This window comes from Ahaetulla prasina, chromosome 2, assembly GCF_028640845.1.
Source record: "Ahaetulla prasina isolate Xishuangbanna chromosome 2, ASM2864084v1, whole genome shotgun sequence".
Taxonomy (NCBI): Eukaryota; Metazoa; Chordata; class Lepidosauria; order Squamata; family Colubridae; genus Ahaetulla; species Ahaetulla prasina.
This window is the reverse complement of record NC_080540.1, coordinates 19676762-19697305: the sequence shown is the minus strand read 5'-3', so window position 1 is coordinate 19697305 and position 20544 is coordinate 19676762. Positions and strand designations below refer to the sequence as shown.

Genomic DNA, 20544 nt, shown 5'->3' with positions numbered 1-20544 from the left:
GCTATTGGTTCTCCAAACTACCCATCCCGATCGCTACTGGATCACCTGATCCGGTCCAAACCGGGAGCATTTCACCCCTGGTATATACCCAAGAGTGTAATGCAGTGTAAGAATTGATTTTAAAAAAGATGTGCCAGGTATTTAAGATTCCATTAAATACGGTCAAATGTAATTAAAAACTTAGGGTGTATTCATATATCATATATTCGTTTCTCATAATTTTGTTTGGGAAAATATAAGTCTGCAATCTTATACCCACCTTAAAGTAAATGCTACAAAATTTGAAATCAATAGGAATGTATGGAGTAGAAATAACATGTTAGTATATTTTACATTTTAATTTTCAATTAAAACATTTCTGTCAGCCTGCCCCAGATCAGTGTTTGAGAAAATAAAAACCCAACTTCATCATGTTGAAGAATTTGGTAATCTTTATCATACAAGTCTGGATGCGGTGAAAAGCAAAGCTGGAACTGGAAGTAAATCAAAACCCCAGAGTCATATTCTCTCCTGAACCCTCCCCCTACTAGAGGTCATACAGTAATAGTCCAATGTCTTCTTTCTCCTCAGCCAAGTGTAGTTTCACTTCCGATATTCTCCCTCTGTCAATCTTCTGAATGGAATGTGGAATCAGCAGCTGCCGTTACATTCACGCGCCAACACAATTCAAACCTCTGGTTTTGAAAATGGCATTTCCCCTCTCCCCCCCATACAATGACAGCCGATGCTGGGAACAGTGAAAACCTCCCTCCCCCTCCATAAAGCATGTAAGACAATCAGTAGAGCAAACTTTTAACAAGGTAATAAAATAGTCAGATAATCTAGTAGGAGAAATACACTAAATTAAAGTGGAGGCTGACATTCGGCCCTCCTTCGAAAGAAGGACGTTAGTCCTGGAAAAGGAAAAGAAAAGTTAGGGTTTATCCGGATATTTGTTATAAAATAGTGCCAGTTTTTTGGGGGCCCGAATATCTTCTTTGTTAACCCATTCAGCTTGTGATAGAGGGAAGTGTTTCCATGCTACTAGATATTGGATTTTATTTCTATGTTTTCTAGAGTCTAGAATTTCTTTAATTTCAAAATGTTCTTCCCCGTTGATGAGGATAGGTACAGGGGCCTTAGTAGGATTTGGTCTAAAGGGGGATGTAGCGCAAGGCAAAATTAAAGCGGTTAAAGTATTGGGTCCATCGAGCTTGTTTTGGTGATAGCTTTCTGGGAGTTTTCAGGGCTTCTAAGTTTTTATGATCAGTCCATACTTCAAAAGGGTGTTTGGCCCCCTCTAAGAATTGTCTCCATGTTTGGAGAGCCCAGTGCACTGCAAAAGCCTCCTTTTCCCAGATGGCCCATCTCTGTTCTGTTTCAGTGAGTTTACGAGATGTGTAAGCACATGGTTGCAGCTCACCTTTAGCATTGGTTTGGAGTAAAACTGCTCCAACTGCTACGTCGCTAGCATCAGCTTGAACCACGAATGGGGATTCCATGTCAGGGTGCTTGAGGACAGGCTCGGCGGCGAACAATCGCTTCAACTTCTCAAAAGCGGCCTGACACTCCATTGACCACTTCAGTGGTAAGGATGGTTTGGGTTTAGTATTTCCTCTTGTTTTGAGGAGATTGGTGATTGGCAGGGCAATGTCAGCAAAAGAGGGAATGAATTGACGATAAAAATTAGCAAATCCCAGAAAGCTCTGTAATTGTTTGCGGGTGCGAGGAGGTGCCCACTCTAGTACTGCTCGGACTTTGGCAGGGTCCATCTCCAAGCCATCAGAGGAAATACGGTATCCCAGATAGTCGATTTTTGATTGGTGGAATTCACATTTCGACAATTTTGCATAAAGTTCAGCGGCCAGCAATTTTTTAAGTACTGCTCTTACTAGCTTCACATGCTCCTCCATGGTTTCAGTGTAGATAAGTATGTCATCAAGATAAACAAGAACCCCTTTAAACAAGTGTTCATGGAGAACCTCATTTATTAGTTGCATGAAAACTGCTGGGGCCCCTTGCAACCCAAATGGTAAGACTCGGAATTGAAAGCAACCAAGGGGACAATTGAACGCTGTTTTCCATTCATCCCCTTCCTTTATGCGTACTCTGTAATACGCTTCTCGTAAGTCCAGTTTAGTAAAGAACTTTCCGTTGGCCAAGTGGGCGAGCATGTCTTTCATAAGAGGCATGGGGTATACATTTTCCACGCACACACAGTTCAGATTTCTATAGTCAACTATCAAGCGAAAGGTGCCATCTTTCTTTTCCCGGAACATGACTGGGGCTGCAACCCGAGGCCTAGCCGGTTGAATGAATCCTCGTTCTAAATTTTTATCTATGAAGTTCCGTAATTCCCCTAATTCTTTTTGGGTCATGGGGTAAGATTTCGGTTTCGGGAGTTTCACTCCTGGTAGAATGTCTATTGCACAGTCTGTGGGCCTATGGGGAGGCAGTACGTCAGAGGCCTTTTCACTAAAAACCTCTCGTAGGTCCCAGTATTCTTTAGGAATTTTTTCCTCCCCCTCTAGGCGCTCAACCATCGCCCCTAGTTTCTCAGGGCAATCAGGATCAGGGGTTTTTGAAATTATGTTCTTCTTCTTTTGTGCCTTTGTGCGGAGTCGCACCACCCCTGTTCTCCAGTTTATTTTAGGGTTCCATTTTCGGAGCCACGAGAGACCCAGCACGAGAGGTTGGTCCATCCCTGGAGCAACTATGAAGTTTATGATTTCTTTATGGTCATCTATGGTCATCTCTATGGGCTCTGTCACAAAGTGGGCTGGGCCTCCCCCCGCTATCGATCCATCTAGTTGGCAGAAGGCTATGGGCCTGCTTAATGTTTTTAGTCTCAGTTCCATTCTCTCCACCACCTCGGGGCTTAAGATACATCGGGTACACCCAGAGTCTAGGAGGGCTAGCATTTCCCCTTGCATTCCTGAGGATGGGATAAGCAGTTGTACAGGAACGGTAAGGGGCCCCCCTTTCCAACTCACCAAGAGGTCCTCATCCGATTCCGAAGATGGCTCGGTGTCATCTGACCCGGTCGGAGTCCCAAGTTCCTTCTCGATGGGAGGAGCGTACTTTGCGTCAGCTGTTCCCCTCTTTGCGATCTCTCGCGATTTTGGTTCCACCTGCGCCATTGGTTTTTTGCCACTAGGGGTCGCCTTTGGCGGCAGCTTTGCCCGACAATCAGCGGCTCGGTGGCCTTCTTTTCCACATCTGAAACAGCCTGTGGGTTTCTTCTTCCCACTCTCTACTGCAACAGAATCCTTGGTTGGTTCCCTCTGGAATTGAGGTTGGGTTTGCCTCCAGCTACGATCGCTTCACAGGCGGTCCTTGGCTAGGTCTATCTCCATTTCTGCTGCCAGGGTGTACCAGCCATGCAGGGTAGTTGGGGATGCTCGGGCTCTACACAATTTATATAGATCTCCGTTTAGGCCGTCTTTATATAAATCCAAAAGAGCCACTTCCGACCACCCTCTCATGAGAGGTGCCAGATCGCTGAACTCTTGGTTGTAGTCAGTCACTGGTCTCTTCCCTTGTCTGATGGACATCATGCGAATCTTGGCCTTTTGCTCTGCCAAGGGATCCTCAAATCTCATTCTCAGGGCTGCCATAAAATGGTGGTAGTTTCTTAGGAGAGGGGAATCCTCTTGGTACAAGGTCACGTACCAGGAAGCTGCTCTCCCACTCAAGACTTGAGTCACGCTTCTCACTTTAGAGGCTTCTGACAAATAATCCTCGCCCCATTCTTGCATGTGGCTGTCCACTATAGCCTGGAATAAGCCTACTTCTTTAGGGTCTCCATCAAACTTTCTGGGAATTTGGGGAATTTTAGGTGTTTTTTTTCTGCGAGGTAACGTTTGTGCAGTGGGGGTCCCCTGACCCCTACCCAGATCTGTGGCCCCTGGAGAACGCAGCACAGGCTCTCGTTCTTCCTGAATATTTCTGCTGTATGGTGTTTCCCCGGTGGCCATCAAAATTTCTGTTTCCACATCCTCCCTATCCCCCCAGGGGTTTTGGGTGGGGTCTTCATACCTTTCACGCTCTCTCTGTCGCTCTTTTGCCTCACGATACAGTCTGACGGCTTTTGCAATTTGTAATTTATCCTTAATTTGCTCCTCCTGTCGCCAAGCAGAGAGTTTTTTATGTAGTTTTTTCAGTGTCCCCAGCCACTCTGTAGAAATTTCTGAGTATGTGGGAGGGTCCGTTGTGGCTGCCAAGGCTGGTCCTGTCTCCTCCAGCTCATCTTCTGAGGTTGGCTTTCTCCCCAGAAAAGATTCGTTATCAACTCTTCTATGATAGTTCTGGGATGAGATGTCTGCCAGCTGCTCCTCATTAGCTTCGCATTCGTGCTCCGACATCGTTAAGGAAAAAAAAAAATTTCAGTCCCCTCGGTTGTGATCCGGGATGACTGATTTGGGGTGAGTTCCAGCTTAATGTCAGCCTGCCCCAGATCAGTGTTTGAGAAAATAAAAACCCAACTTCATCATGTTGAAGAATTTGGTAATCTTTATCATACAAGTCTGGATGCGGTGAAAAGCAAAGCTGGAACTGGAAGTAAATCAAAACCCCAGAGTCATATTCTCTCCTGAACCCTCCCCCTACTAGAGGTCATACAGTAATAGTCCAATGTCTTCTTTCTCCTCAGCCAAGTGTAGTTTCACTTCCGATATTCTCCCTCTGTCAATCTTCTGAATGGAATGTGGAATCAGCAGCTGCCGTTACATTCACGCGCCAACACAATTCAAACCTCTGGTTTTGAAAATGGCATTTCCCCTCTCCCCCCCATACAATGACAGCTGACGCTGGGAACAGTGAAAACCTCCCTCCCCCTCCATAAAGCATGTAAGACAATCAGTAGAGCAAACTTTTAACAAGGTAATAAAATAGTCAGATAATCTAGTAGGAGAAATACACTAAATTAAAGCGGAGGCTGACAATTTCCAGAATTACGGAAGTTGTAGTCCAACAGTATTTAGGGATACATGTTTGTGAAGAGGTCGAACATGAGTTTAGTTCTAGTCAGACTTAGGTTATTATTCTGGGGTCCCTTTTTGTTCAAAACAAAATTTGTTTAATCAGAGTTTTTGAAATGATGCCCATTATGTTTAGACATTTCATTATCTGAAAATCTGGAAAAACTAATGTTGAGCTTAGCTTTCAAACACTATGGTTGACATGAGACTTCATTTTAACAACAGAAAATGATTTGCGAGGGGTAAAAAAGTTGGAAATAGTAAGGGAAAACAGACACATAGACTTTTGTCATTGTATAACAATAAACTGAGGGACAGATACTTGGGCTTTATTTAAGGTTATTATTTTCAATCTTTCAATCTTTCTTTTGAAATATAACTTCATATCATTACTGAAATATTTTGGAATAGACCAGAGTTTGTTTGAATTTTGGTTAAAAAAGAAGAAATGTATGTTTGTGGTCTTGGGGTATCAGCATTATATACTTAGGACTGAAATAAAATTGTGGTACTCAAAAATGTCAAATTATCCTTTTTGAATGTTGATGTTAATTTCCTGCATATTGAGTATATTGAGTAATTTTTATGCCCTCTTATTTTATGTCAGTGTCATTTAATAGCATTCAAAGGAATGCCTGCTCTTCCAAAATTAGGCCTTGTCAATGTAATTTTGTAAAAACCATGTTTAATTGGGTATGTTCTATTCAAGGAGAAGAGAGAAGTACATTGGTAGTCAGAACTGAAGAAACTTCTTGGATGAAAAAGTAACAATTTCAAGGAAAAACAAAAAGGCCAGTTGTCTCTTGAAAAAGCATTTTCGGGACAATCATGACCTGGATGACTGAGACTCTCCATAGACATATATTGGTAGTAGCAATTCAGATAACAGATTTTCTTAAGTGGATATACTTAGGCACCAAATAAAAATGAGTTAGCCATCACTGTAAAACATTATTTTTAGGTATTTTATGTTTCTTCATATTTATAGTTTATTGAGTTTGAGGCTGCACAAATTAAAACTTTCAGTTAAAAACTGCTTCATTATTTTTATGTAATTAAAACTGTCATCACTGATAAAATACAGAATATTAATATTTTAATCTTATCTTCTCCCTGTGAGCAGAGGATGTTAAACTATCTTTAACATATGCTAATCTGTGATTTAATCATGTTTACTGGATAAACTGCAATTGTCAAAATACTGATTATAAAACAGCAACTGGGTTCACACAAAAGGCTAAGTCACAAATAAGCCAGTTTACTGTATGTTTTCTTGTCACAAATGGATCTGACTTTCTGGATCAGTGGTCACCAATCAGTGGTTTGTGGTCCGTGAGAAAATCGCAGAAAAATTATTTGCATTTTTATATTGCACTAAATAGTGTTTATCTTTTTAAAAATTCATATTAGTGGTCTGTGGGATTTAAAATTATGAATTTAGTGGTCCCTGAGGTCCGAAAGGTTGGTGACCCGTTCTGGATCATCTCAATAAGCTGTAGTATAAATTGTCCTCTGTAGAAAATGGGATAAATTTCTGTTTTTAAAAGGTAGAAGCGTGTCCGATATCATGCTATCTTCTCTACAATTTATGCAGCATGTGTGAAATGTTAGAAAATACTTTTAGCGCTAATTTACCTAAGAATAAGCTCCATTGACTGCAGTGAAGTACGAGAATTATGCTCTTAGGTGTAGGATCTGATCCTTAAATACACATGGATAATATCCAGCTGTTAGATTACAACCCTATGCAACTCACTATTCTTGAAAATTGTTCTTTTACAAAACAGGACCGTTCTCACTGAGGAGAAAATCGGAGGAGGGTGAGATTTGCGATACGAAGAACAAAACATAAAACGTAATGCCCCTGTCCTATTTTCTCCATAGTGAGACAGAATGGGTCTGCCTTTCAAGTTCCGTGACAATTCTAGCCATCCAATAGTGACGTAAACTAACTGGCTGAATATTACCGCCGCCGCTAAATGCGACGTACCTCCTTTCCTTACACCTGGGAGAGAAAAGAAGTAGAAAGGCGGTGGAACCCGCAAATTTCTAAACCTCAGGTAGCCTTTCGAAACAAGCGAATAGATAGCAATGGTATCAAACGTTATTTTTTAAAGACGGCATGAAAACTATTGGTTGTTGGATAGGCTGAGGAGAAGTGGACCTGAATGAAAACTGACTCTGCGAGGTCCTCTCCTACGGTGCGACAGTTACCTCAGGAAACAGAGAAGAGCAGCGCGTTCTATGTCGTTACGTCAGACCGAGGGCTGTATATATTTACAGCTCCTGCCCAACAGTTTTCAGTACGGGCTTTCAGTGCCTAGTGTGAGAATGGTTCACGAAAAGCGGCAGGGAACTGCTGCTGAAACTTCTACCGCAAGTACTTCGACGAAGGAGACGGAGAAAAAGAAACGTGTTTCGGGCTCTCTCTCGCAATTGATTCTTCAAGTTTTAGAAGCTTGCAATTCCCGAAAAGGTATCTCGCTGGCTGCTCTCAAAAAGGCTCTGATCGAAGCTGGGTATAATCTGACTAAGAACAACCTCCGCCTCAAAAGGGAGCTGCGCAATTTGGTCTCCAATGGGGTGGTGATCCGTGTCACCGGCAGCGGTGTTTCTGGCTCCTTCAAGTTCGGCAAGAATCAGCCGCCGAAGCCGAAAAAAGCGGCTGTCAAAACGGGCAAGGGGAAAAAGGAGCCTAAAAAGACCCGAAAGAAACAACCGGCAGTTCATAAACCTAAAGGTCTCCAGGGTCGTAAACCTTCCAACTCTGGAAGGAAACGTCAGGTGAACAAACATCCTGCAGGGAAAGCTCGTTAACGGGGTCCTCGCTTTTGCTAACTACACAAAACTGTACAAAAGGCTCTTTTAAGAGCCACTCCGGAATCGCTGAAAGAGCTAATGACATTTTCGGATAAGGTTTTTTTGCAGAGTACCAGTAAACGACACTCCTTTTGAATGATCTTGGCTTAATAGTTTAGTGTACTCGGAAAAATCGAGGGGTTTATGTAAGGGAAAGTCGAGTCAAATAGAATAGAATAGAATAGAATTTTATTGGCCAAGTGTGATTGGACACACAAGGAATTTGTCTTGGTGCATATGCTCTCAGTGTACATAAAAGAAAAGATACGTTCATCAAGGTACGTTCATAAATGACAATTATGGTTCTTTTTTTTCCTCTCAGAAGACTCGCTATTTTCTTATAATATTGCCAGGTAAATAGGTGAAGGATTTCACGATTACGGTATAACTTAAGCATGTTAAATAGAACTTATAATACAGGAATGGAACTTAAAAATAATAGCTGCTGGCTGATTAATCAGGTAGGTTGAATATTAGAATAGAATAGAATAGAATTTTATTGGCCAAGTGTGATTGGACACACAAGGAATTTGTCTAAAATTATTGCAATGGGTAAATGAATTTGCTAGCAGCAAAGCTTACTATTATGAATATAGTAATATCGGAGAAAGCATTTTTGGGAGTGTAGTCAAGTGAATTTTTTACTCACCAATATCAAAGGAAAAATAACTTGGTTTCATTCTTTCTAAATCGAGATCTTATTTCAATGATTTTGGTATCAAAGTTAAGCATATTTTATTCCTCTAAAACATATATTCTCCTTCATGTTTAATATAGGTTGCTTTCTTTTTTTTAGATACCTGTTAAAACTATGAAGTAATGAAAATGGATTATATTAGAGGACAAACAAAATAACATTGGCATATTTGAGGCACTTTATTCCAATAGCCCTTTATTGACGCCTTTTCTGTCAGTTTAAAAATTGGCAGCCCTTTTAACACATGGTAAATTTTGGTTTCCAAATCCTTGAAGACACCATTTTGCAGATGGAGACTAAGAATGTAACTAGGATTAAATATGAGAAACGATTCTCAATGTAGCTTAAAATATTTTAGTTTACAACAGTCTGTCAAAGTAAAACGGGCCGCTATCGGCACAATTCCAAGAAAGGTGGGCAAAACGGATTTGCTCAGGCACTATAAAAAATTAATTCTATCCGCTTTCATATTGGCAGAACGGCTTTTTATTATCTATTCAGAAAGCGAAAATTATTAATCAAAACCCAGAAACCAGATTTCTACCCATAATTAAGCAACTTTATTATTCCCTCTTCGGTTATTGAAACATGGCTCTAAAAAGAACCTTTATGCCTCAAGAAGACCTTTTAGCACTTGGGGCTGTAGCCATCGCTCCCCCTTGGCCCAAAGCAGTATTTTGATTTCGTCACACTTTCAGACCGTCAAAACTTCCAGGGCCTAGGTCCAGCTGTGTGCGGCGGCGAGAGCTCCCGATCTAGCAGGAAAACGAAGATCTGCACGTAGCTGGAAGCTGTAGTTTATTCGACGAATTTTCTTGTCCCGGGCTACGGTTTTTTTTTTTTGACAGCTCTTAGATTCAAAACTTGGGCGCTCCTCTTCCGATTCACTTGGTACAGTCCCTTTTCGGAAAGGATTTTCTCCCGCTTCCCCTCACCCCCAAGCTACAACGGCGCCTTTTAGAGCCAACTTTACGCGCCCATTTTCCCTCCAATTTTCACCACTTCCAGGCAAAACAGCTCTCCTTTCCACAACTAACGGCACAATGCAAAATAAAGCTTCCTTGAATGTCATTGGTTAAAGGCTTCTGAACGGGAAGCTATTTTATCCAATAAGAAGCAAGCTCCATTTATTGTTTCTAAGGGACGAAGAGCGTAAATTAAGGTGACTATAAATGTCCCAGGATAATAATGCAGGATCCAATCTGTCTCGGTCACCGACCCAGTTTGGAACCTGTAAATTAGTTAGTCTACCATATCGAAGGTTAAAAACATAATTCTGTATTAATTTTCCTCCTTCCATGGAAGATTTGGTCATATCCAAAACACTGCGCAGCAAAGCAAATTAATGAGGCTAAAGAAAACAATTTTTTGTCTAAAACCAGAATAAAGGTGTGATGTCACATCAGAACGAATACCATTCCTTTTAAACCCATTATCTGTCTCATTCAAAATCCCAAAGGTGCTTTTTCAAAAGCATCTGGACTTACTTCGTTTTTCTTGAAGACATTTCACTTGTCAACTCCAGTTCTGACTCAGAACTGAACAATCATGATGTGAATGACTGAGAATCTCCATAAATATCTAATTCAAAATCATTTCACAAGTCTGCTGTTAACCCTATACAAGGAAAGCCTTTTTATCCCACAGTCTTATCAAGCAAGATCTAGTCATCTGAGTCATTCCCAAGAACAGAGTTACATCAGAGTTTGCACCATGAAAATTCTGGGAGTTAAATGTCCACATCTGGAAGTTGCAAAGGTTGAGATGCAAATATATCACTTCAGTCAGCTGTATGATGTATTGCTGTTTGGATTTAGTAAACAAAAAGTGATTTGGGCTTGGCTTAGCATATTACTATTAACTCAATCATAGTTACAAACCAGAGTTTATGAATTAGTATCATTCAAACCCAAGAAACCATGATTTATTCAATAAATCATAATTAAATATTGACTCATGGAATGCATAACCATAATCAATTTCCAGCAGAAGCTCTCCAACAGTCACAGTCAAGATTCCTCCCCAGCCAGAGAAATTTAGGATCATATGTGTTGTTCCACTCTGAGATACATTATTTTGTTCAAGATCCCTTTCTCACAATATACACCAATCACCAAGGAGGCTATACCCAATACAGATATATCTCCCTCCCTCTATCTATCTATCTATCTATCTATCTATCTATCTATCTATCTATCTATCTATCTATCTATCTATCTATCTATCTATCTTATCTTTCTATCTCCCTCACCCAATACCCAATTTTCCTGCTTCCTTGTCCCATCCAGTCCCATCCAGTCCCCACACCATAAAGCCTCCCACTGAACAAATAATTAGAGAATACATTTTTTTTCTCCCCCACCTGGGTGTCTTGGAGGAGCTGACTTCGCAGAAAACGTCTTGGATTCCAGGTATGTAACTTTCTTTTCTAACAATAAGTTCTATCAAACAACGTTACCCAGCATTTGTAATTGTATACACCCGCCTCCTACATACTTTTGACGGCAAAGCAAATGACAGCATATTCAAATGACCCCTTAGGGCCTAAAAGAAGCTGCTTCTCTACCTCCTCTTTAAAACTGCCCCCCACTCCTGCCACATAATAAATTCATGAGCTGCCAACATTATTCAGTGTTTTTAGTTTTCATTTTCTGCCGGAGCCTCTGTCTTCTCCTTCCATTTCCATTGTATGCTGCCCAGTTTGGGTAGAGCCCTCAGAATGACTAATTTTGCAGGGGTGTCACACAAGCAGGATTTGTTGAGATAACACTCTTTGGGCAGTGGTGGGATTCAGCCAGTTCACACCACTTCGGGAGAACGGATTTATTTTATTTATTTTGTCACACAGTATATATGAGCATAAGCATGAAACAACTATACAACACATAAGCATATATATGAGTATGAGTATGTAATAACTATATTAATTGGATATAACGAAGGAAAACAATAGGACAGGAATGGTAGGCACGTTTGTGCTCTTATGCACGCCCCTTACAAATCCCTTAGGAATGGGGTGAGGTCAATGGTAGATAGTTTTTGGTTGAAGCTTTTCGGATTTTGGGAAGAGACCAGAGTCAGGTAGTTTATTCCAAGCATTAACAACTCTGTTACTGAAGTCATATTTTCTGCACTCAAGATTGGAGCGGTTAACATTAAGCTTAAATCTGTTGTGTGCTCGTGTATTGTTGCAATTGAAGCTGAAGTAGTCTTTGACAGGAAGGACATTGTAATAGATGATTCTATGAGTTAAACTCAGGTCATGTCGAAGGCGGCGTAGTTCTAAATTTTCTAAACCCAGGATTTCAAGTCTGGTGGCATAAGGTATTTTGTTGTATTTGGAGGAGTGGAGTACTCTTCTTGTAAAATATTTCTGGACACGTTCAATTGTATTGATGTCAGAAATGTGGTATGGGTTCCAAACAGTCGAGCTGTATTCAAGAATTGGTCTAGCAAATGTTTTATATGCTCTGGTTAGTAGTGTAGTGTTTTTGGAGAAGAAGCTACGCAAGATTAGGTTTACAACTTTTAAAGCCTTTTTTGCGATGTAGTTACAGTGGGCTTTGGCACTTAGATCATTAGATATGAAAACTCCAAGATCTTTAACAGGGTGGGGGTCATCAGTAAGGTAATGTCCATCAAGCTTGTACTTAGTGTTTAGGTTCTTTTTTCCAATATGTAAGACTGAGCATTTGCTGATTGAGATTTGGAGTTGCCAAGTTTTAGACCATTCAGATAAGGTCTTTTTGGAGGATAGCTGTATTGTTGGTGGTGTTAAATAGTTTGACATCGTCAGCAAAGAGAACACAATTACTTGTAATATGGTCACAGAGATCATTAATGTATAATATGAAGAGTATTGGTTCTTTCTGAGCAGTTTGGCAAAGTGGTTGTTGGACGAAATTATTAGGGCAGAGAACCGGTTGTTAAATTACTTGAATCCCACCACTTTCTCTGGGGCTTGCCAGGACTGCAGACTGGGTTAAATTTCTGCCCTTCAAACCAGTGGAAATTCTGGAAGGGAGAGTTATAAATTCAGGAACAAAGTTGAAAGAGAGTGAGTGAGCACTGATTGGCTGGCATTCTCAGAATTTGGCCACTATAACTCAAGGGCCTGCAAATTCAACCTCATGGTATTTGTGGATGATGAGGGTGTGTGCAAGAACTGGGCTTGGTTTTAGGATGCCAGGAATATTGTAATTTACAGAGGGAATTCACATCTATACAGCAGAACAAAACATTCCAAGTGGAACAAAAGAATTCAATAGCTAGTGCTAACTTTTCCTTTTAAGTAGCTCCTAAATGAAATGCAGATATTAAAAGACTTTTGTAGGCCACTTTGTATATCTTCCAAATTATAGACCCTAGCTTGTAATTATGAAATAAGAGCTGTGGTGGTGCTGTGGTTATAATGCAGTATTGCAGGCTAATTCAGCTGACTGCCAGCTTCCAGCAATTGGGCAATTTGAATCTCACTGGCTCAAGATTGACTCAGCCTTCCATCCTTCCAAGGTCAGTAAAATGACCCAGGTTTTTTTTTTTTGTTTACATTTATACCCCGCCCTTCTCCGAAGACTCAGGGCGGCTTACAATGTATAAGGCAATAGTCTTATTCTATTTGTATATTTTTTACAAAGTCAACTTATTGCCCCCCCCAACAATCTGGGTCCTCATTTTACCTACCTTATAAAGGGTGGAAGGCTGAGTCAACCTTGGGCCGGGCTCGAACCTGCAGTAATTGCAGGCTTTGTGTTCTAATAACAGGCTTCTCTATTGCCTGAGCTATCCCGGCATATTTTGGGGAAAATATGCTGACTCTGCTTAGAGAGGGATGTAAAGCAGGGGTGAAATCTACTTACCTTCCTTAACAGTTCGAAAGTGCACGCGCCCCGCACGCACAGACCCTCTGCGCATGCGCAAAACCTTTCTGCGCATGCACAGAAGGTACAAAACACATTACTTTCGGGTTAAAACCAGGAAGTAAAGACAGCAGGGTGGGTGGGCAGAGCCTTGCACCGCAATTGCTACCAGTTCTCTGAACCACCCGTCATGATCGCTGCCGGATCATGCGATCCGGTCTGAACTGGGAGCATTTCACCCCTGATGTAAAGCACTGTGAAGTGGTATATAAGTCTGAATTCTATTACTATGAAATCATCCATTATGAATAGAAGCTGAGGCCTTAGTTACCTTTATTGAATGTTTTGTGGTTCTAATAGATACAAAGAAGACATCTACTTTGAAGGCCTCCATCCTTGAGGGTTGGTTCTATTATCTCCTCAGGACTTTTTCTGAATTGAATGAGGTCCTCCTTGGTGGGTGAAATGAAGCTCTGATCCGGCAACGGTTTCTTCGTTTAGTAGAGTAGGTCTTCACCCTTCTACAATGGGATTTTTGCTTTGCAAGGAGGTTGTCCTTGTAGTAAGGGCTGACTTGCACTTTTACTGGAGGAGGAAGCCCTTTCTTTGAAGGCCTGCATCTTTTAGGAGCGCTTTCGTCAAGAGAACTTTGGGCTGTCTTGAAAAAAGAGGCAGCCGCGTTCTTGCAGTTTCTGCTGGATCGCCTTAAAACGGAAGCAGATCCCTGATTGGAGTGGTGTGATTCTCGAAAAGCAGAATTACTTTTGCTACCAGCAGAACTTGACTTTTTAGCAGCAGAAAGGGCTCGTTGACAGAGATTTGGTGTTCTTTCAACAGATTTACTTTGGCTGGTGGATGGCCTCGATGACTTTTGTCCTGCTTTTATTTTCCGATGGGACCTCTTGGGCTTTCTTCTAATTTTTCCAGCCTTCCAGCTCAAACTCTTTGCTTCTTCGGCTTTTCCCTTTATCTTTTCAGAAGCACACATCCCTGCCTTCTTTATCCTTGCAGCTTTCTCCAAGTTTCTGGATATTTTGGTGATCTTTTCCTGGTACTTCCTGACGACAAAAAAACTTGAGCCGTTGCCACATGTCATACGCACCAGGGCACCTTTAGACACCAAGGACTGTAGCTTCCTCTTAATTCTAGGATAGTGCCTCCTCACATCGTATCCCTTCGTACCGAGCACTTCCTTCAGCTCTGCAAAAGTGAGGCCATTGTGTGACTTACAGGATGCGATTGCTTCAATAATAAGCCCTGAGATGCTGGGCAGGGAATCAATGGATTTCCAAGGAATCAAGCTTTTCTTGTTTTGCACTGAGTTTGCTACCATCAGGGTCTTTGTGGTGAAATTAGCAGCTTCTTTCTTTCTTTGACTGGACATCTTTCTTCTAGAAACTGGTGCCTGCATTCCTATAGGCATCATGTTCTCCTGGGTCATCATCTTTCTCATGGGACTTGTGCGTGCCTGCCTGCCGTTTCTCTGTGCCAAGCCTCTGCTGAGACAGAATCTTGTACTTAGTGTCTTAACTATATGTATAGCAAAATCTGACACAATGGAAGTACTTCATCTGCTTCTGTTCCTAGCAACCAATCACAATGCTCGCTTCTATCCTTGAGAACTCACCTTTCACAAACATTCCCCGCCCACCCTCACATTTTCATCCTATTCAAAGTGGTTTAGACAGGGACACTCTTCTCTAGATGCCTCTGTATGATAGCAGAAAGCCTTTCTTTCTTTCTTTTTTTTACAATAGCTTTTAGCTGATCAGGTGAAGGAATGAAGAGCATGAAGCTTTCCTGTTAATCATGGGGGGAGGGCTGCATATGTCTCACACCATAAGTACAGACCCATCAGGCTACATGGTTTCAGCAGAAGCAGCACAGAAAAGTGTCAATAGTAAGACAAAGAAATGAAAGGTCTAAGGCAGGGGTGTCAAACTCTATTTCATTGAGGGCTGCATCAGGGTTGTGTTTGACCTTGGTGGGAGTGTGGAGGGCGTAGCCAGGGTGGGCATGGCCAGCTCAACGTCACTCATGTTGGGGGCGCCTGTGGCGGCCTGAGCACTCTGCCAGCGCAAACAGGCTCCCGAGCTCAGTTTTCAACTGCAATGGCATCCTGCAACCTCTACCAGTGAAAACGGAGCTCGGGAGGACCACCCACGGCTCTTGCGAGCTCCGTTTTCGCTGGCAGACGAACTGTGAGCTGGTCCTCTGCTGTTTCCAGGGTAGCCCATTGGGCCAGATCTAAGCACCCTGTGGGCTGGATCTGGCCCTCAGGCCTTGAGTTTGACACCCCTGGTCTAAGGCAAAGAAAGGAAACGTAGTTAAAACCAGTTTGCGGTTTGTGCCTTCAAGTCAGTCTTGATTGCTGGTGACTGCCTGGACCAGTCCCTGCAGTTTTCTTGGCAAGATTTCTGGAAGTGGCCTATCCTGTTATCCATAGTCTCCTATTTCCTAAGGCTAAGAGAAGACTGGCCCAAGATCACCAAGCTGGGTTCATGCCTAAGGCTTGATTAAAACTCACAGGTCTCCTGGTTTCTCATCTGGTGCCATAACCACTACTAGACCAAACTGACTCTCTGAAAGCAGTTTATGCCAACACAATTCATGATACTTCTTCAGATCTTTTTATTCTTGTAAACCATCCTTGCTTCTCTCATGTGGATATGTGAATTCATTCCTGTCTTTATCTTCCCCATCCTTCAGATGCATTTTTTTCTTCCTCATATGTTTTTATTCTCACTATATGACCTCAACCTATTTCATTCGTACTGATTACTCACTTTTGTATTCAATTCATTCAGTTGGCTTAATGTGGTTGCCAAAGAATCCAATTTACTGGATAATACATTCAACAATAAACTTGGCTGCATAGGCTGAAGTCATGCAAGCCAGTGAAGAAAAAGCTGAGAAAACTAAGAGTAACCAAGTAAAAGTAACCAAGTTTAGCATGGTGTATCACTATAGGAGCTAGATTTTAAGTGTCCTTATTACCAGTAGGTGAATTACATGAACCCAGGATTCCTGTATAAGAACAAAGACAACCTATGGATACCTGAGTAGTGGACAAAATCCTAGTATTGTTATTCATGCAGATGATCTCATTTTGACAGCCAAATAGAATGGGGATGATAATGGTTAAATGTTAAGTTAAAATACGGGAACAGACTCATGAATTTCAGAAGAATTGTTTGAATTTAAGAATACTGATATCAGAGGTGAGGAACCTGTGAATCTCCAGCTGGTAGTCTAAACACCTAGTCCCTAACATCTTTCGCAATTAGCAATGCTGTTGGGAATTGTAGTTTAATGAACATTTGGAGGGCCGTAGATTTTCTATGCTTGATATATGTCATCATAATGTGTCTTTGTCACAAGATTCTGTAAGGCAGCGATGTCAAACTCGAGGCCCGGGGGCTGGATCCGGCCCACTGGGTGCTTAGATGTGGCCCTCAGGGTCACCCAGGAAACAGCAAAGGTGCGGCCCTCCCAAGCGCCGTTTTCATTGGCAGAGAGTTGCAGGAGGCTGTCGCAACCAAAAATGCAGCTCGGCAGGGTTGTGTGCGGCCCTCCCAAACTCCGTTTTCTCTGGCAGAGGGTTGCAGGAGGCCGTCACATCCGAAAACAGAGTTCGGGAACCTGTTTTCGCTGACAGAGCGCTTGGGCCAGCACAGGCGCCCCCGACAAGAATGATGTCAAGCTGGCCATGCCCACACTGGCCACGCCCACACTGGCCCACAAGGTCAAACACAACCCTGATTTGGCCCTCAATGAAATCAAGTTTGACACCCCTGCTATAAGAAATCAGCTGAACTTTAGAAACACCACAAAATACTGAGTTTAGCTGGCCATCATCTATATCCCTTATAACTCAAAAGCCAAAGAACAGATACCATATTAAGATTTTACCAACTATCAATTCATTTGTTAACTTCATTTTTTTCACCAAAATTTTGTTGAAGAAATGTCCATCTGAGTTCAGTTCCAAGTGGGGGAAAAGACACTGGAAACATGGAAATTGCTTGGAAAGATGGTTTAATGGTGGACAGGATCACATGGTTTGAGTTCCTGAACAGAAAAAGGGCCGAGATATTGAGCATGCCCTGGCTTTATGCCCTCCCTGAGCTTTGAACTTCCTGGTGCAAAGGAAGAGTACCCTGATTGGTTGACAGACTCCCAATCTGGGAGGTAGGGGTCTTAGCTAACCTTGCTGCTGATGTAATCTTCCCAGGTGCCATGTGGTGAGTTTCTGTTGCTAGATGGGTCCTATTGTGTTGCAGATGATGGTCCATTGGCAAAGGTGGGGTGTGTGTGAAATGAGTTTCTGCCTATGGCCCATTGACAAAGGTGGGGGAGAGGCAGGGAGTTGCAGGGAGCTGCTTTGTCTTCAAAACATGTTTCTCCATTTCTCATCCAGGGAAATATATTCTGCCTTTTTAACATTTCCTAAAATATTTCATTCTTCTAGGAGAGGGGTGGGTGCTAACTTCCTACAATTTCATTCAATTGTGTTCAAAATTTCGTTCAGTTATTCAATTTTGCCAATTCTAGCAAAATTTCAGAAACTGTGAGACTGCGAATCCTAATCCTGCCTTAGGAACAAAGCCAGTTGGGTGACCTTGGGCCAGTCCCTCTCTCTCAGCCCTAGGAAGGAGGCAATGCAAAACCATTTCTGAAATCTTGCCATGAAAACTCCAGAGACTTATATACATATATGCACAGCTCTTGCTTAGACAATAAGAAGAGTTGTACTTTTCCAAACACAAAGATAACAAACATCAAGCTATATTTTTGCTACCTGGACTTCAGCAGTGTGTTTGCTTTTATCAGGATAGAGGGGTTGACTGGAATTGTGCTAAATGCAAACTAATCTGGAAATTACCCACAGTAATTTATTTTTTTTATTTGCATTTATATCCAGCCCTTCTCCGAAGACTCAGGGCGGCTTACACTATGTCAAGCAATAGTCTTCATCCATTTGTATATTATATACAACATCAACTTATTGCCCCCAACAATCTGGGTCCTCATTCTACCTACCTTATAAAGGATGGAAGGCTGAGTCAACCTTGGGCCTGGTGGGACTTGAACCTGCAGTAATTGCAAGCAGCTGCTGTTAATAACAGACTGTCTTAGCAGTCTGAGCCACGCAGAGCCCTTTTATAACATAGTTGAGGCTGCAAAGTGACACAAACTACCTTGTCAAGGTAAATTAGATTCTGTCTTTGTCTCATCAAGGAGAATCTTTTTTCTTTTCTTTTTTTCTTTTATTTGAATTTATATCCTGCCCTTCTCCGAAGACTCAGGGCGGCTTACATTGTGAATCACTTTGGTTGTGGAGAATAATAAGATTCTATAAGGGGAATCAAGGTTACTAGGCTCATTCCAGACTTATTGGGATAATGAAATGTTTTGATTGCCCTGGATGATGACTTGGGTCAAGAAACACACAAAACTAGTACAGATCTAGAAGCCTGCTTGTTTGTGGAGGGTAACCATAAATTGGAAGCAATTCATATTTAAATGATGAAAGTAATAAAATTGAGACTTTATTAGCAGTACTGTTCTATACACATACAATTCCTTTCGTCCAATGATTAAACAGATTTGGTATATTACTGGGACGGCCTTCAATGTGGCGTCATCATAATTCCCTTCAAGAAACCTTTATGTCTCTAAGGGGAAAAAGATGCAATATTGTTTATGCAAAGGAGTGTAAAGTATATTATTATTATTATTATTATTATTATTATTATTATTATTATTATTATTATTATTATCATCATCATTATCATCATCATCATCATCATCATCATCATCATCATCATTATTATTATTATTATTATTATTATTATTATTTATTAGATTTTTATACCGCCCTTCTCCAAGACTCAGGCGGCTTACATTGTGAATCGCTTTGGTTGTGGAGAATACTAAGATTCTATAAGGGGAATCAAGGTTACTAGGCTCATTCCAGACTTATTAGGATAATGAAATGTTTTGATTGCCCTGGGTGATGACTTGGGTCAAGAAACACACAAAACTAGTACAGATCTAGAAGCCTGCTTGTTTGTGGAGGGCAACCATAAATTGGAAGCAATTCATATTTAAATGATGAAAGTAATAAAATTGAGACTTTATTAGCAGTACTGTTCTATACACATACAATTCCTTTCATCCAATGATTAAACAGATTTGGTATATTACTGGGACGGCCTTCAATGTGGCGTCATCATAATTCCCTTCAAGAAACCTTTATGTCTCTAAGGGGAAAAAGATGCAATATAGTTTATGCAAAGGAGTGTAAAGTATATTATTATTATTATTATTATTATTATTATTATTATTATTATTATTATTATTATTATCATCATTATCATTATCATCATCATCATCATCATCATCATCATCATCATCATTATTATTATTATTATTATTATTATTATTATTTACATTTATATCCCGCCCTTCTCCGAAGACTCAGGGCGGCTTACATTGTGAATCGCTTTGGTTGTGGAGAATACTAAGATTCTATAAGGGGAATCAAGGTTACTAGGCTCATTCCAGACTTATTAGGATAATGAAATGTTTTGATTGCCCTGGGTGATGACTTGGGTCAAGAAACACACAAAACTAGTACAGATCTAGAAGCCTGCTTGTTTGTGGAGGGCAACCATAAATTGGAAGCAATTCATATTTAAATGATGAAAGTAATAAAATTGAGACTTTATTAGCAGTACTGTTCTATACACATACAATTCCTTTCATCCAATGATTAAACAGATTTGGTATATTACTGGGACGGCCTTCAATGTGGCGTCATCATAATTCCCTTCAAGAAACCTTTATGTCTCTAAGGGGAAAAAGATGCAATATAGTTTATGCAAAGGAGTGTAAAGTATATTATTATTATTATTATTATTATTATTATTATTATTATTATTATTATTATTATTATTATTATCATCATTATCATTATCATCATCATCATCATCATCATCATCATCATCATCATCATTATTATTATTATTATTATTATTATTATTTATTAGATTTTTATACCGCCCTTCTCCTGAAGGACTCAGGGCGGTTTACAGCCAAAAAATAAGAACACAAGCAATGTACAATTAAAACAAGATTAAAAAACGTATTAAATAATTGGCCGAGA

At 40.9% G+C, this 20544-nt stretch overlaps 1 protein-coding gene across 1 annotated transcript; it reads left to right on the top strand.

Moving 5' to 3' along the window:
• The first annotated feature begins 7202 nt into the window (after positions 1–7202).
• Positions 7203–7893, top strand: LOC131190404 (histone H1B-like). The gene has a single exon (XM_058167725.1). It carries the CDS (start codon positions 7203–7205, stop codon positions 7773–7775), a length of 573 nt encoding a protein of 190 aa, XP_058023708.1. The 3' UTR covers positions 7776–7893.
• The last annotated feature ends 12651 nt before the right edge of the window (positions 7894–20544 follow it).